Source organism: Oncorhynchus nerka, linkage group LG7 (genome assembly GCF_034236695.1).
Source record: "Oncorhynchus nerka isolate Pitt River linkage group LG7, Oner_Uvic_2.0, whole genome shotgun sequence".
NCBI classification, from domain to species: Eukaryota; Metazoa; Chordata; class Actinopteri; order Salmoniformes; family Salmonidae; genus Oncorhynchus; species Oncorhynchus nerka.
This window is the reverse complement of record NC_088402.1, coordinates 24,490,375-24,509,085: the sequence shown is the minus strand read 5'-3', so window position 1 is coordinate 24,509,085 and position 18,711 is coordinate 24,490,375. Positions and strand designations below refer to the sequence as shown.

General features: G+C 41.4%; 1 protein-coding gene across 1 annotated transcript in view; it reads left to right on the top strand.

The window, feature by feature from the left end:
- The window catches only part of LOC115131349 (CUB and sushi domain-containing protein 3), a 317,735-nt gene that overhangs the window by 19,774 nt on the left and 279,250 nt on the right, over positions 1-18,711 (top strand). The window contains 2 exon segments of the mRNA XM_065021039.1: positions 12,851-12,954; positions 14,676-14,788. Of these exon segments, the coding sequence (XP_064877111.1) occupies positions 12,851-12,954; positions 14,676-14,788 (217 nt within the window).

The following is an 18,711-nucleotide window of genomic DNA, read 5'->3' as shown; positions in this document are numbered from 1 at the left end:
ATACCTGGAACCATTTATTTATTCAAAGGATTATCCTGTGGGGACAGCAAAATAACCCTTTTAGGTTCTAGATAGCACCTAGCACCTAAAAGTGAAAAACAAACAGTAGTCTGGTGGACAAATATGTACATATTAGCTGAATTACTGTATATGCAGGCCCCATATGCCATATGCAGTACCTTCAGAAAGTATTAATTTACATAAGTAATCACAACCCTGAGTCAGTACATGTCAGAATCACCTTTGGCAGCAACTACAGGTGTGAGTCTTCCTGGGTAAGTCTCTAAGAGTTTTGCACACCTGGATTGTAAAATATTTGTACATTATTCTTCAAGCTCTGTCAAGTTGGTTGTTGATCATTGCTAGACAGCCATTTTCAAGTCTTGTCATATATTTTCAAGCCGATATAATTCAAAACTGTAACTATGCCACTCAGGAACATTCAATGTCATCTTGGTAAGAAACTCCAGTGTATATTTGAAACCGACAACCTCGATTCAGTCTTACAGTGCATTCGGAAAGTATTCAGACCCCTTGACTTTTTCCACATTTTGTTACGTTACAGCCTTATTCTAAAATGTATTATAATTGTTGTTTTTCCTCATCAATCATCAGTACACACAATACCCCATAATGGCAAAGCAAATACAGGTTTTTAGAAATTGTCAAAAATACATTTAAAAAATAACTTAAATATATTTGAAGTCGGAAGTTTACATACAGCTTAGCCAAACATATTTAAACTCAGTTTTTCACAATTCCTGAAATTTAATCCTAGTAAAAATGTCCTGTCTTAGGTCAGTTAGGATCACCACTTTATTTTAAGAATGTGAAATGTCAGAATAATAGTAGAGAGAATGATTTATTTCAGCTTTTATTTCTTTCATCACATTCCCAGTGGGTCAGAAGTTTACATACACTCAATTAGTATTTGGTAGCAGTGCCTTTAAATTGTTTAACTTGGGTCAAAAATTATGGATAGCCTTTCACAAGCTTCCCACAATAAGTTGGGTGAATTTTGGCCTATTCCTCCTGACAGAGCTGGTGTAACTGAATCAGGTTTGGAGGCCTCCTTGCTCGCACATACATTTTCTATAGGATTTAGGTCAGGGCTTTGTGATAGCCACTACAATACCTTGACTTGGTTGTCCTTAAACCATTTTACCACAACTTTGGAAGTATGCTTTGTGTCATTGTCCATTTAGAAGACCCATTTGCGACCAAGCTTTGACTTCCTGACTGATGTCTTGAGATGTTGCTTCAATATATCCACGTAATTTTCCACCCTCATGATGCCATCTATTTTCTGAAGTAAACCAGTCCCTCCTGCAGCAAAGCACCCCCACAACATGATGCTGACACCCCCGTGCTTCACGGTTGGGATGGTGTTCTTTCGCTTGCAAGCACCCCCCTTTTTCCTCCAAACATAACGATGGTCATTATGGCCAAACAGTTCTATTTTTGTTTCATCAGACCAGAGGACATTTCTCCAAAAAGTACGATCTTTGTCCCCATGTGCAGTTGCAAACCGTAGTTTGGCTTTTTTATGGAGGTTTTGGAGCAGTGGCTTCTGCAAAGAGGCACTGCGTTTTAAGGTAGGCCTTAAAATTCATCCACAGGTACACCTCCAATTGACTCAAATGATGTCAATTAGACTATCAGATGCTTCTAAAGCCATGACATAATTTTCTGGAATATTACATTTTACATTTAAGTCATTTAGCAGACGCTCTTATCCAGAGCGATATTCCAATCTGTTTAAAGGCACAGTCAATTTAGTGTATGTAAACTTCTGACCCACTGGAATTGTGATACAGTGCATTTACCAGTGAAATAATCTGTCTGTAAACAATTGATGGAAAAATTACTTGTGTCATGCACAAAGTAGATGTCCTAACCGACTTGCCAAAACTATAGTTTGTTAACAAGAAATGTGTGGAGTGGTTGAAAACGAGTTTTAATGACTCCAATCTCAGTGTATGTAAACGTCTAACTTCAACTGTAACATTTACATACGTATTCAGACCCTTTACTCAGTACTTTGTTGAAGCGCCTTTGGCAGGTATTACGGCCTCGAGTCTTCTTGGGTATGACGCTACAAGCTTGGCACACCTGTATTTGGGGAGTTTCTCCTATTCTTCTCTGCATATTCTCTCAAGCTCTGTCATTTTGAGTTAGAAGTGTATCTGCACAGCGATTTTCAGGTTTCTCCCGAGATGTTCGATCGGGTTCAAGTCCCGGCTCTGGCTGGCCCACTCAAGGACATTCAGAGACTTGTCCTGAAGCCACTCCTGCATTGTACTGGCTGTGTGCTTAGGGTCTTTGTCCTGTTGGAAGGTGAACCTTCGCCCCAGTTTGAGGTCCTGAGCACTCTGGAGCAGGTTTTCATTAAGGATCTCTCTACACTTTCCTCCATTCATCTGTCCCTTGATCCTGACAAGTCTCCCAGTCCCTGCCGCTGAAAAACATCCCCACAGAATGATGCTGCCACCACCATGCTTCATCTCAGAAATGGTGCCAGGTTTCCTCCAGACGTGACATTTGACATTCAGGCTAAAGAGTTCGATCTTGGTTTCACCAGACCAGAGAGTCTTGTTTCTCATGGTCTGAGTCCTTTAGGTACCTTTTGGAAAACTCCAAGTGGGCTGTCATGTGCCTTTTACTGAGGATTGGCTTCCGTCTGGCCACTCTACCATAGCGTCCTGATTGGTGGAGTGCTGCAGATATGGTTGTCCTTCTGGAAGGTTCTCCCATCTGCACAAAGGAACTCTGGAGCTCTGTTAGAGTGACCATCTGGTTCTTGGTCACCTCCTTGACCAAGGCTCTTCTCCCCCGATTGCTCAGTTTGGCCGTGCAGCCAGCTCTGGGAAAAGTCTTGGGGGTTCCAAACTTCTTCCATTTCAGAATGATGGAGGCCACTCTCTTCTTGAGGACCTTCAATGTTGCAGACATTTTTTGGAACCCTTCCCCAGACCTGTGCCTTGACACAATCCTATCTCGGAGCTGGACAATTCCTTCGACCTTGTGGCTTTTGTTCTGACATGCACTGTCAACTGTGGGATCTTATATAGACAGATGAGTGCCTATCCAAATCATGTCCAATCAATTGAATTTGCCACAGGTGGACTCAAATCCAGTTGTAGAAACATCTCATGGATGATCAATGGAAACAGGATGCACCTGGGCTCAATTTCGAGTCTCATAGCAATATTCATGACTACTTATTTAAGTAAGGTATTTCTGTTTTCTATTTGTAATACATTTGCAATTATGTCTAAAAACCTGTTCTCGCTTTGCCATTATGGAGTACTGTGTGTAGATTGATGAGGGAAAAAAAACATATTGAATCAATTTTAGAATAAGGTTGTAATTTAACAAATTGTGGAAAAAGTGAAGGGGTCTGAATACTTTCCGAATGCACTATATGAAGCATTTTGAAATTGTGTTTTTTACATTGGATAAAAGTAGAGACTCAGAGCTACAAAATGGTATATCATCAAATCAAACTTTATTTGCAACATGCCCTGAATACAACAAGTGTAGACTTTACCTTGAAATGGTTACTTACAAGCTCTTAACAAACAGTGCAGTTCAAGAAGATATTTACCAAGTAGGCTAAAATAAAAGGTAATAATAAAAAGTAACACAATAAAAATAACAATAATGAGGCTATATACAGAGGGACACCGGTACCGAGTCAGTGTGCAGGGGCACAGGCTAGGAAGCTTGGTCCCAGTGATGTACTGGGCCTTTCGCATCTGTAGTGCCTTACGCTCAGATCCCAAGCAGTTGCCATACCAGGCAGGGATGCAACCGGTCAGGATGCTCTCCCAGATCCTTTTCACTGTCTTGGTATTTTTGGAACATAATAGTTTGTTGGTGATGTGGACACCAAGGAACTTGAAACTCTCGACCCGCTCCACTACAGCCCCGCTATTTGAACACCAATTTCTCCAGAAGGTTGGAAATTGGCTGAAAATTGTTAAGAGCTGAAGAATCTAGATTATTTTTCTTCAGAAGTGGTTTCACCATAGCAGTTTTTAGTGCAGTGCGGAAAGTGCCTGCACTTTTTCTATGCAATTAAAACAGTTTTGAAGAAGGGAGTAGGGATAGGATTGATAAGGCAGGTAGAAGGCTTAAGTTGTGATGTCACTTTCCTGAGCATGTCTGTGTCAACCAGGGAAAATAAATCCATGTTGGATAGCTAGCTGACATCAGCCTATAACTAGCAATGCAAATTGATTTCTGAAATACGAATATTACCACACAGATCGTACATGTAACGTTAGCTAGCAAGCCAGCAAGCTAACATTCACTAGCTAACTAACAGTACACTATAACTTCAAATGAAAATGGCTTTCTGCCGATGGCAAGCATACCCATAACATGATGCAGCCACGACCATGCTTGAAAATATGAGGAGTGGTACTCAGTGATGTCATGTGTTGGATTTGCCCCAAACATAATGCTTTGTATTCAGGACATAAAGTTAATTTCTTTGCCACATTTTTTTCAGTTTTACTTTAGTACCTTATTGCAAACAGTAGCTACAATGTTGTTGCTCCATCCTCCGTTTTCTCCTATCACAGCTATTGAATTATGTAACTGTTTTAAAGTCACCATTGGGCTCATGTTGAAATCCCTGAGCGGTTTCCTTCCCTTCCGGCAACTGAATTTGTAGTGACTGGGTGTATTGATACACCATCCAAAGTGTAATTAATAACTTCACCATGCTAAAAAGGATGTTCAACAGGGATGTTCAATGTCAGAGGCATTGGAAAACATTCCTGGTCTTTGTGGTTGAATCGAAGTTTGAAATTCTCTACTTGACTGAGTGACCTTACAGACAATTGCATGTGTTGGGTACAGAGATGCGGCAGTCATTTAGAAATGTGTTAAACACCATTGTTGCATACAGAGTGAGTCCATGCAACTCATTATGTGACTTGTTAAGCACATTTTTACTCTTGAACTTATTTAGGCTTGCCTTAACAAAGGGGTTGAATACTTACTGACTCAAGACATATCAGCTTTTCATTTTTAATTGATTTGTCGAAAATTCTAAAAACATAATTCCAATTCGACATTATGCGGTGTTGTGTGTAGGGCAGTGACACAAAATGTATATTAATCCATTATAAATGCAGGCTGAAACACAACAGAATATGGAAAGACCTGGGCACAAACACAGTGAGCGTTTCCTTAATTCTGAGGAAAGAAAGAGAGAGGGGTTTACACTTGGGACTATTCCATTGACTCCGTTGTGCCAGGCAAGCTCAAGCAAGCACAGCTACATTTTTTGAAAGATTTAAAATGCTATTTGATCTCAGGTCTGATACGCCCCTTCTAACTTTTAATAAGAATGATACCCAATTTGGACTCATGGTTTGTCAAGGCTAAAATGTTACTGTACTGTCATAAATTGGGAGAACAAACCAAATTCTCCTTATCACCTATCACCTACTATCTCTGCACCTGACACCTCGCTCGTCCATAAATACGTTCTAGAACCATCTGGAGTGCAGCCAAACTCATTGAGACTGTAGTCCAGTCTACAGGTACAGAAGCTAGCAGTACCTCTGACACACACTAAGAATCAGACCCCAATTGAATACTCTTTCTTCTTCCTTTCCCTGAGATAATCACTGATCTTTACATTGATTTCAACAGTCATGTCAGATCTGTGATTACCTCAAGGAAGGAAGAAAGAAAGAAAGAAAGAAGCCACCCACAAGCACTGCAGTTTATTAGATGATAATTCCAATGCACAATGACAGGGTCCCTAGCAAGGGCCAGGAACATAAAACCTAAAAGGGCCTCAAGGATCAGTCCTGGCAGTTCATTTCTTACTCCAATGTTATATTTTAAGAAACAAAAAAAAAAAATCAAAAGCCTGTTATGAAATTGTTTGGACATATTCCCATGGCGATGATGGATGGAAGGTAGCATGAAAGCCTTGTGGGCCATAGAGATGTTTTCTTCCTTCCCTCCATTTTTAATGGTCTGGGACTGAGCCAGAACAACTGTGGAAAGGTGTTTTTCCTTTCCCGTTGACAGTTTTTGTCATGTTGTTTTCAATAAATCTAGAGCTTTTTTATTGAGTTTTCTGAAAGAGTTGAAATGTTTTAAGACTAAGTGGGCCAGGTCATTTCAATGAGTGTCAAAGATAAACACAAGCAAGCGCAATATAAATAGCCAGACTGCTAAATAGTCAATGAAGGGTACCCAAACTAGCTGCACTGACTATAACAACATTTGATTTGATAAGGTCAATGGTGTCAATGATAGTTTATGGTCACCACTTACAATACCAATTACTCTGGTCATTTACTTAGTCTTTCGACAACATTAAAACACAACACACATCCTTTAAGATCTCAGAAAACTGTAAGGGCTTGTTTCCCGGACCCAGAATAAGCCTAGTACTTGACTTCCAATGGAAATTCTCCATGAAGCATGCTTTTTAGTCCAGGAATAGGCTTAAACTGGATCCGGGAAACCTAATTCTACCTCAAGTACTTGGTAATATTAGTTAACAAATACAGAGTCTTTTTTCAAACCTTGAGGCCTTATTGCTCCTTATTCTATATTATAGAATTAATTTCTGATAAACCATCTTGTAACGGCTGTTGGAAGGAGAGGACCAAAGCGCGCGTGGTAAGCGTTCATAATTTATTTGAACTGAACACTGAAATAACAAAAATAACAAAGAGAATGAACGAAAACCGAAACAGTCCTGTCATGTGCAGAAAGACATAAAACAGAAAAGATCTACCCACAAAACACAGGTGGGAAAAGGCTACCTAATTATGGTTCTCAATCAGAGACAACGATAGACAGCTGCCTTTGATTGAGAACCACACCCGGCCAAACACACAGAAATAGAAAACATAGAACACAAAAACATAGAATGCCTATCCCAAGTCACGCCCTGACCAAACCAAAGTAGAGACATAAAAAGGATCTCTAAGGTCAGGGCATGACACATCTTGCATTCTTAATTAAAGATATTCCTTCTCTAAAACATGTAATGAGCTTCAGATCACTACACTGTAAAAAAAAGAAAAAGAAAAAAAGAAAAACAAGAGAAGCACTTGAGGGAAAAGGGGAAGGGTTTCCTATAGAAACGTTGTCACACCCTCTCAGTGGCAGTTAGAGCCCGATGCCTTCTTCCTTGAGGTAAGAGATGGGTAATAGCTGCTTACAGCATCAAACGTTATTGCTTCATTTATTTTTGGCAGACACAATTTCAGAGCATCAATTTTTTTACATTGCATTCCCTGTTTTAACCTTGCTGGGAGAGTATTGCAGGTTGTCGTGCCTTAATTCAATTTGGAGACCTTAGTCCACCTCTCTCTCTCTCTCTCTCTCTCTCTCTCTCTCTCTCTCTCTCTCTCTCTCTCTCTCTCTCTCGCTCTCTCGCTCTCTAACTCTCGCTCTCTCTCTCGCTTTCTCTCTCTGCTGCGGCTCTCTTGCGATGTTTTAAACAGCCGCCCTGCTTCTGCCAGTTTAGAGCCGCATACAACGTCATTGCTGCAGCAAGGCCTTTCCTTTGCAGATGGCGTCTTGCCACGGCTATGTTACAACAGTTATCGTATTGCCTGTTAAGTGTGTGCTAACAGTCCAAATGTATCACATTCTATTATATCCATCACATTCAGTTGCTAGTCAAATGTGTATTATTGTCTTGAAGGACAAGAGTCAGAGTACTCATACTGTAGGTTCTCTCCTTCCTTCTGAAGTGTACACTAGTTCACTACTTACTCTCCACAAACATAAAAGCATTGGTTTGGTGAAGTGAACAAGTGCACACTTTGGGAGGAAGGAGAGATAGCTATGAGTAGCTATGAACCTGACATATGCAAATGTATATCAGTAATCTAGCCTCCACTTGTAGGAAGTGCTCCATCCAGCACAAATCCAATCCTGTTACATCACCTCATTGGTCTGGCTCCAGAGATTGATGGTTTGTTGGAATATCATCATTAGAGAAAGCAGTTAAAGGCATACTGTACTTCAGGATTTTGGCAGTGGGGATCTTTATCTACTTCCCGAGAGTCAGATGAACTCGTGGATACCATTTGTATGTATCTGTGTGCAATTTAAAGGAAGTTGCTATTACTTACACAATTGCTAACTAGCATTAGCGCTAATGAATGGAAGTCTACGGGTATCTGACTGGAAGTCTATGGGGATCTACTAGCATGCTAGTAGATACTCATAGACTTCCAGTCATTGGCTCGCAAAACTACTTCTAACTTCCTTAATACTATACACAGACATAGAAATGGTATCCACAAGTTCATTTGACTCTGGGGGAAGTAGATAAAGGGCCCTCTTTTGTCAAAATCCCAAAGTTGTCTTTTAAGGTGAAAGTGAAACATGTAAGATTTTTCTATTATATTAAGTAACACTCTTTAGAGACGGGGGATTTGACTTTGGCTCTTTCCTAATTGCCACATTCACTATTGTCACTTTCTCCAATTAGAGGAGAAAGCGTTGAGGAACTACCGTAAAACTTAAATTAAACAAAAAGTCCCTTTTAATAGCTGGGCAACTGCACAAATTTCAGCAAATAAACAGCTGTTACATGAAATATTTCAGTAATGCCTCGAAGAACTGATGACAATGTTCTGTTTTTATCACAATTAAGAAACTGCTAGCCATTGTCAGATGGAATAAAGAGTTAACAATGATGATGAAAGAAAATAGGGCTAGAGGATAGATGATTCCTGCATTGGAAGACTAGAGATAGTGATGACAAACTTTGTTGGGAACCAACTGGAAGATGTTAATGTACAGCTCAGTAAGTCCTGGTAATCTGATCAGCACACTACCTCTGAAACCAGCTTTACATGATCCATAGGGCACGAAAACATCTTTAAGCACACACCTCTGCCAACCTCTGCCAACCTTTACTCTCTTCTGAAAATGTTCCAAGGGAAAGAGGATGTGTAACTCTCATTCGCATGCCTGGCTTGTGATTGGCAGATCAGAGCCCTGAAGTGCTAGTGGATTGTGGGAAGTTAAAAAAAAGACTTCCCCCGGGAGTTGAAACGCACGCCGACACATTTTTTATGTTTTTGAAGTGAAAATTGAATAGTGAATCTTGAGACTCAAAGGCCTCCCTGTGGCAAGGCAGATTGTGATCATGTAAATATTATTATCAGTTCCTCTGATCACTCTTCCTTAGTCCTTAAAAAAAGCTACTTTTTCTATTTTTCAGCCAAATGAAACTGAGGAGATGAAACCAGAGGAGTCAATCAATCATTTCCAACTTGAATCCCACAATGATTGTGCAGGCACAGATGGTCTCTGCACATACGGTTGTGGTGTTTCTGGGGGTTTCCCTTAGCTATAATAAGAGTCAGTGCTTAAATATCCTCAAAAGCTTTTTGTAAATACTCTGCAACCAATCCAAGCATCAATCTGGACTTTATTACCAACAAAGGCCAGTTTGTATTTCATTAATTTCATAGACTTCTATCCAAACCATAGATAGTGCCCAACAGATTGCTCACAAACACAAAGCAAACACTACAGTAGCTTCCACTGAGAATGGTGCTGCCAATGCAATGATACAGTGAGACGGAATAAAAACACTCAACACCACACACAAACACTCCTGCCTGCACAAAAGCACTCAACACCACACACACAACAAACACTTCTGCCTGGAAAAAAACATTCCCCCCCACACACACTCTCCTGCCTGCTCTAACGTGACAACAACAAGCACTCTACTGGAGGAGATGGAGAGGCAGAGGGAATCAGACAGCCCATCCGTGTGGAGGGCTAATCTAGAGGAAATGAATGAGTGTGAGTGTGTGTGAACGATCTGGGTGCTTTGTCACAGGGAATGGATGAGAGTCTGATTGGACCCATGTGTGTGGCATGGGCTTGGGGCAGGGTTGTGTATGTGTATGAAGCACTCTCTTTAAGCCCCCTCTCAGCCCAGCATGAGCATGTGGGAATCATGACTGACAGAGTCCCCCTTCGTTTAATCACCCTTCACCCCCCCTCAGCATCACAAACACTACAACACTACAACTCACCTGCCAATATCCACAACCCCTCTCTGGGCACGGCTCGGTTATTTTTCAGCACCTGATGATAATCTTTCTCATATCTCTTTCTTTCTTTGTGTGCTACACGTCAGGCAATAGTTATTAGCAAGCCTGCATGACAAATGGTATGCCTATTAGTCTTAATAATTACTTAGTAACTTGTTTTAAATCCACATCATAAGCAGTGAAGACAATGGCTATGAGACGATGGCTTATACTGACATAGAAAACAGCCATTTGGTGGTACGAACACGTTGAGCAGACTGAACAACATTAAATAAGGGATTTGTCTCAGTTGAGAGAGGACATTAACTTCGAGTCCTTCCTGATGAGAGGAGCGCTGCGCTTACTAGCGGGTTTGAAGGGCCCCTCAGAGGTTTGTGAGGCTTTAAAAAACCCTGTGTTTTTACATAAAGGCCTATTCAAACCGCTCCAGTTGACTCCTCAGAGACAGATCTGTCTTTCTGTGAGTGAGTCAACACCTCCTTCTCCACATTGTGTTCCTCACTGGGACTTTAAATGTTCATTGTCAAGTCATAAGACTAGGATATGGGTTTATTGGGCTCAATGCTTTGTCGTTTAATGTGTAATAGTGTGGCCTCAACCGCCTTGTTTGTAATACAACAGAGGTTTTGCACTGGTACAAATCTTTATGATCACTCACACACTCATTCACGTGCACATGCATGTGTATAGTACACAGGCATGCATGCTCACACACACACACACAAACACACACAACAATGACCTTTGTGATGGTAGTAATGCTTTGTAATCGGCATTTGAAAACATAGATTTATTACTCGGAGCTGGGATGGTGAACTCTTTGAGCATCAATCAACCAGGTGAAGGGACTCTATCCCGAGGAGAGGACTAGAAGCCCCCTGCTAAAACCCCTCTCTGGCACAGTTGCCATATCAACTGGGCCTAGCTGTCTCCATCTGATCCTTGATGAGTTAATAAAATGAAAAGAATCTTCAATCCCTTCTGCATCCTCTCCACACGCACACGCATGCGCACACACACACACACACACACACACACACACACACACACACACACACACACACACACACACACACACACACACACACGTCTCTGACTTTCTGCCCTTTATTATTAATCCAGACAAAAACACTTCCGATCCTTCTGTAAGTATGTCATATAGCACCTTTGAAATGTAATTATCTCTAGATGACACAAGACACACACAGAAGAGTTCTGTAGGTCTACATCACATGGAGAGCAAAGGAAATTGTATTTTAATCAAGTAGACCTTTTGTCTGATTTTTGTATTGATTTGGTGTTGGGTTAGGGACGCTTTAAATCGTGTGATATTTATTCAGAGTCCTGATGGTATTGGTTTCCTCCGTGTAAATCACGTTTGTTTAGTTAAATATTTATTTTTCCTGATCTACCTGTGAATGTTGATATACATACTGGTAATATGCATGTGATGTATGTCTGGGGACTCTCCATAAGACAATTAACCATTGAGTAAAATATCTTGCCAGTGTTCTTCTAAGAAACAACTAGATGTGTATTAATGTGTAGACAGTTCACAATGTAATTAGTGTAATTAGCAAATGTGAAGTTATTTCTCTTCTTCTGTTTCACCATATGGACCTATACCCCAAGAGACTTTAGGAGAAAACAGAGGAGCCTGTCTTAGTCCTGAGGGAGAGGGAGAGGGAGAGAGAGAGAGAGAGAGAGAGAGAGAGAGAGAGAGAGAGAGAGCTGTCAGCAATTTTTTTGGCTGCAACCCTAATTATGCACTAAAGCTTTATTTTTTTATTTAACAGGATGTTAAATTTCCATATTTTCATCTTAGATTAGTGGCATGATTTTGATAACTAGACAAAAGAATAATGAGCCATGGAATGAACCAACATTCTAATGTATAACAGAAATTGCTGTCATCTGAGGTGGTCAGTCAACAAAAGAAATGGCCGTACGTTTTTTACTGCAAACTTTCAGGGAAAGTCTTAAAGGGATAGTTTAAGTATAGTTTAAACAATGTGGAAGCATCATTGATACAACCAGTTTTTTCCCCAATGGACAGCTCCCGTACAGTATGCTTCAAAGTTTATGCAGACCTGTGGTTTCCTGCTACTACTTGCTTAGATGTTACATTTTCAGTTGAAAATTAAATCCCAAGAAACTGTGCATGTGAAGTTTTCCAGAAAACTGTGATGATGATGATGATGATGATGATGATGATGATGATGATGATGTTTTGCATCATGGACTAATGTACAAAATACACACAAAAAAATTGAGTGAACTATCCATTTATTAATATAGTATAGGCCTACCATCAAAAGGTCCTGCAATCACAGGCAGTATTTGACTATCACCACTGTATTTCAATGAATTCTCAAAACACACGGCAACAGTCCTTTTCAGCTACAAATGCCGATAAGTGATCATTTTAGTTCACACTATTACAGTTGTGAGACCCACATGAATTCAATATATTTACAGAAGTTTCAATAGACATAATCAGAAGGGAAGGCAAACATTTTTCTGTTCTATATGTATGGTGTCCAAATTAGGACAATCTTAGCAGGAGTCTTTTATATGGATACCATATTCATGGACAGAATCCACCCTTTTCAGTGGCTTTTTAAGTTCTTTGGGTAAATATCATTTTTGGGGAGCTTGCTTGTTTTCCTGTATTAGCTAGGCCAGTGGAATTAAATTGTGAGAAACCCATAAACTTTCATTCAGGCCATTTGACATGCGGCTAACCATTATGCCTCGTTTCTTCTTGCCACCGACAGGTAATTCAGATTAACTTTGAGGAGTTTGACCTGGAGATTGCCTACGACACGCTAACCATCGGTGACGGAGGGGAAGTGGGTGACCCCAAGACAATACTCCAAGTGTGAGTGGCTCAGCACTTTACTGTATCTATATTACTGTGTGTTTCACAGGCTGGAACAAAATAAATGGAATAGTATCGAACACATCCAACACACGGTTTCAATGTGTTTCATAGGATTCCATTCACTTCATTACAACCATTATTATGAGCCGTCCTCCCCTCACCAGCCTCCTGTGGTGGGTTTTATGTATTCTGTATGCAAATGGTATTGACTGTTAAGCCAGTTAACTACTGTATGGAGTTCATCAAGAGGTCATAGAGGTCATCAAAAGTTCAGGTGGAGAAGCTATCAATGGTCTTTGTGATTCTATATCCGTAACATAGACTATACTATTGTTGAATGTACTGTATTCCCTGCACCGCATATGAGACTATCAAGGCACAAGGCGAGGCCCAAATGCAGACACAGGAGGCAGATGGTTGGACTCTTACAATGTTTATTAATCCAAAGGGGTAGGCAAGAGAATGGTCGTGGACAGGCAAAAAGGTCAAAACCAGATCAGAGTCCAGGAGGTAGAGAGTGGTAGACAGGTTCGTGGTCAAGGCAGGCAGAATGGTCAGGCAGGCGGGTACAGAGTCCAGAAACAGGCAAGGGTCAAAACCGGGAGCACTAGAAAAAGGATTGCAAAAAGCAGAAGAACGGAAAAAACACTGGTTGACTTGGAAACATACAAGACGAACTGGCACAGAGAGACAGGAAACCCAGGGATAAATACACTGGGAGAAATAAGCGACACCTGGAGGGGATGGAGACAATCACAAGGACAGGTGAAACAGATCAGGGCATGACAGAGACGCTTAGTGGTAGTGTGCATGTTAACATTCATCTTCAAAGCTAGTGTAGTCCCCCATAACATTGACTCGATTTTAAAGATTGTCCATCAATGTGCCAGTACCGTGTTACAATCAGGGGGATAGTGTGTGTTGTTATCAATGTATCAGTCCCATGTTGCAGTGTGATAGTATTGTACATGTCAGGGACGGACTGGGACCAGAAGCCGGCCCAGACATTTCTAACACACCGGCCCATTATTTTTTCTCTATTATACAAATACTGATACTTTGGCGTAAAGAAAACACAATTTGGACAGGCCCATTCGGCTAAAGATGGACCAGCCATTGTGACATTTACCAGAACTACCTAATAGCCAGTCCGTTTCTGGTATGTGTTGTTATAAATACTATATTACAGTCAGGTTACTAGTTTATTGTCCATTTTCCAGTATCCATGTTACAGTCAGGTTAATAGTTTATTGTCCATGTTCCAGTATCCATGTTACAGTCAGGTTAATAGTTTATTGTCCATGTTCCAGCATCCATGTTACAGTCAGGTTAATAGTTTATTGTCCATGTTCCAGTATCCATGTTACAGTCAGGTTAATAGTTTATTGTCCATGTTCCAGTATCCATGTTACAGTCAGGTTAATAGTTTATTGTCCATGTTCCGGTATCCATGTTACAGTCCGGTTAATAGTTTATTGTCCATGTTCCGGTATCCATGTTACAGTCAGGTTAATAGTTTATTGTCCATGTTCCAGTATCCATGTTACAGTCAGGTTAATAGTTTATTGTCCATGTTCCAGTATCCATGTTACAGTCAGGTTAATAGTTTATTGTCCATGTTCCAGTATCCATGTTACAGTCAGGTTAATAGTTTATTGTCCATGTTCCGGTATCCATGTTACAGTCAGGTTAAACGTGTATTGTCATCCTCCCCCCAGTCTCTCAGGTAGCTTCGTCCCTGACCTCATAGTCAGCATGACCCATCAGATGTGGCTTCACCTCCAGTCAGACGAGAGCGTGGGCTCCATTGGCTTCAAGATCAACTTTAAAGGTACGTAGTGTGTGCGTGTGTGCGCGTGTGCGTGTGTGTGTGTGTGAATGAGGTCATGCGCTCCTATATTCTTCTATGTGTGTGTCCAAGTCCATAGGTAGGTGCATGATCAAGTGTTCCTGTATGTCCATGCATACATGCATGCGTGTCTCTGTGAAGGTCTGTGTGAGCATGTGTGTGTGTGTTCCAAACTCTAGCAGCTAGCTACTAAAGCTGTGTTTTGCCTTGCATTGGCCTTGAGTCTTTTTATTTTTTTATTTAGGTAAGTCAATTAAGAACTAATTCTTATTTACAATGACTGCCTACCTGGGAACAGTGGGTTAACTGCCTTGTTCAGGGGCAGAACAACAGATTTGTACCTTGTCAGCTCGGGATTTGATCCAGCAACATTTCGGTTACTGGCCCAACGCTCTAACCACTAGGCTACCTGCCGCCTCAAAAGTATCAGTTAGACAGCTGAGGCCGATAGAGCCAGAGGGACTGTCACTAGCCAGTGAGATTAGAGATGGACAGACTGTCAGTACAGCCAGTGAGATGATAGATGGACAGACAGACTGTCAGTACAGCCAGTGAGATGATAGATGGACAGACAGACTGTCAGTACAGCCAGTGAGATGATAGATGGACAGACAGACTGTCAGTACAGCCAGTGAGATGATAGATGGACAGACAGACTGTCACTAAGCCAGTCAGATGAGAGATGGACAGACAGACTGTCACTAAGTCAGTCAGATGAGAGATGGACAGACAGACTGTCACTAAGCCAGTGAGATGAGAGATGGACAGACAGACTGTCAGTACAGCCAGTGAGATGAGAGATGGACAGACAGACTGTCACTAAGCCAGTGAGATGAGAGATGGACAGACATACTGTCACTAAGCCAGTCAGATGAGAGATGGACAGACAGACTGTCACTAAGCCAGTCAGATGAGAGATGGACAGACAGACTGTCACTAAGCCAGTCAGATGAGAGATGGACAGACAGACTGTCACTAAGCCAGTCAGATGAGAGATGGACAGACAGACTGTCACTAAGCCAGTGAGATGAGAGATGGACAGACAGACTGTCACTAAGCCAGTGAGATGAGAGATGGACAGACAGACTGTCACTAAGCCAGTCAGATGAGAGATGGACAGACAGACTGTCACTAAGCCAGTCAGATGAGAGATGGACAGATGTACCAACTTGTCAAATGGCTGATTTACTTCCCTAACTCCCTTCCCTCCCTCCATTTCCCTCCCTCCATTTCCCTCCCTCCATTTCCACCTCGTTCTCTGAATAAATGAAGGAAGGCAGGTGTACTGATTCTCAATCACTAGACTGTCACTATGAATGACGTCTTTGTGTCAAAGGTCACTGAGCCTGGTGACCTGTAACGTTCTCCTAAACTGATAGTTCATCACCTTGTGAACACTTGCAATCCTTATAAGGGGTTGTCACAGAAATCATACCTTACTATTTAGGAGGGGGGCTCTAACCTGAAACAGAAGGAGGTTTCATCTCTCAAACAGCAGCCACATCCGCTGGATCTGAGCTAGCATTTCCTCACAATATCTATATCTTTGATTATCTCCCCCAAGCTCAGGGCTTTGTAATAAATTAGTGTCACAGTGATGAACAGCATGCCATCCACCCTAATGAATGAAAGTGAGTTAGGTGGAGAGAGAGAGGCATGAAAGAGGAATGAGGGGGCAGAGAGAGAGAAAAAATTGGGAAAAATAAGGGAAATACACTATATATACAAAAGGACACTCCTTCAGCTTAGTGGATTTGGTTATTTCAGCCACACCCCTTACTGACAGGTGTATAAAATCGAGCACACATTGGCAATAGAATGGCCTTACTGAAGAACTCAAGTCAGTTCTTCAAATTTCTGCCCTACTAGAGCTGTCCCAATCAACTGTAAGTGCTATTATTGTGAAGTGGAAACATCTAGGAGCAACAACAGCTCAGCCAGGAAGTGGTAGGCCACACAAGCTCACCAAACGGGACAGCCTAGTGCTGAAGTGCATAGTGTGTAAATATTGTCTATCCATGGCTACAACACTCACTACTGAGTTCCAAACTGCCTCTGGAAGCAACGTCAGCACAATAACTGTTCGTCGGGAGATTCATGAAATGGGTTTCCATGCCGGAAAAGTTGCACACAAGCCTAAAATCACTATGCGTAATGCAAAGTGTTGGCTGGAATGGTGTAAAACTCGCCGCCATTGGACTCTGGAGCAGTAGAAATGCCTTCTCTGGAGTGATGAATCACGCTTCACCATCTGGCAGTCCTACATACAAAACTGGTTTTGTCGGATGCCAGGAGAATGCTACCTGTCTCAATGCATAGTGTCAGCTTTAAGTTTGGTGGAGGAGGAATAATGGTCTGGGGCTGTTTTTCCTGGTTTGGGCTTGGTCCCTTAGTTCTAGTGAAAGCAAATCTTATCGCTACAGCATACAATGACATTCTAGATGATTCTGTACTTCCAACTTTGTGGCAACAGTTTGGGGAAGGCCCATTCCTGTTTCAGCATGACAATGCCCCAGTGCACAAAGCAAGGTCCATACAGAAATGGTGTGTCGAGATCAGTCTGGAAGAACTCGACTGGCCTGCACAGAGCCCTGACCTCAACCCCATCAAACACCTTTGAAATTAATTGGAACGCCTACTGCGAGCCAGGCCTAATCACCCAACATCAGTGCCCGCTCTCGTGGCTGAATGGAAGAAAGTCCCTCAGCAATGTTCCAAAAGCTAGTGGAAAGCCTTTCCAGAAGTGTTGAGGCTGTTTTTGCAGCAAAGGGGGGGGACCAACTCCACATTAATGCCAATGATTTTGGAATGAGACGTTTGACAAGCTTTTGGTCATGTAGTGTGCTGTACCTCTGAGTGCAAACTAACATGGAAAAACAGAATAAGTGGCTTAGTGTAATATCTCTGGAGGAAACAAAGGAGAGACCTGGTGGGGAAGAGATTGCAGTTTGAATTTTTTTTAAATGTTCTTGCGAAAAGACATTACCATTATAACTGTAAACCATTCCTGACTGCTCATCAGTGTTCATTTGAGAGACATTGAGAGACTAAATATCAATTTACCCTCCCTAATACATGAAGAGGGAAATATTCTGGTTTATCTGCTACTGTAGCTAGCTTTCTTGCTGATGCTGCTGTGTGTAGTCTAATGAAGTCCTATATCTCTAAAATATTCATTTGAAATCCGTTGAATGTTCCCGCTTGGTGCCAGTACTTCACATCATTCTAAATGGTCCTAATTTAGTAGGCGATTTCATGCTTTTTGACCCTGTCACTTTGTGGTGACGTTAACCGCTCACATCCGTTCACACTGTACCTATTGCAGCAGAAACACTGACAGAGGAAGCAGGACAGAGAAATGTAAAGGTTGAAAAGGAGGTTTGGTAACATTTTACATTAAGTTGCTCTGATGCTTATTGTTTTAACAATGGAGTATTGGTAGACTGTTAAGAAAAAAGATGATCAAATTCTGGCAAATCACTTGACAAATCCATTTGCCTACAACCAATCATATGAGCTGAATATTTCAACACAATCACAGTTATCCAGTGATTTATAAACAAATCAGTCTGTCTATAATATTCAGATCTCAGGTGAAATTAAGGGTACATTTTCATCAGCTGTGTTTCAGATTCCTGCATTCCCTGTATTCTAACCACGACAAGCTGTCAGCATTTTCAGGCGTGTCCTTGAGTTGCTTAAACTATTATTTTGTATCCCATTAGATACACATGAGTGTTGCAGGAGTTTATGTCATCATTATGTATTATGCCCTTTAATTACAGATTCCAGAACATAATAGCCATTTGAATTTGTGTGTTGGCTGTACATGTCATTTCTCTCTCTCTCTCTCTCTCTCTCTCTCTCTCTCTCTCTCTCTCTCTCTCTCTCTCTCTCTCTCTCAT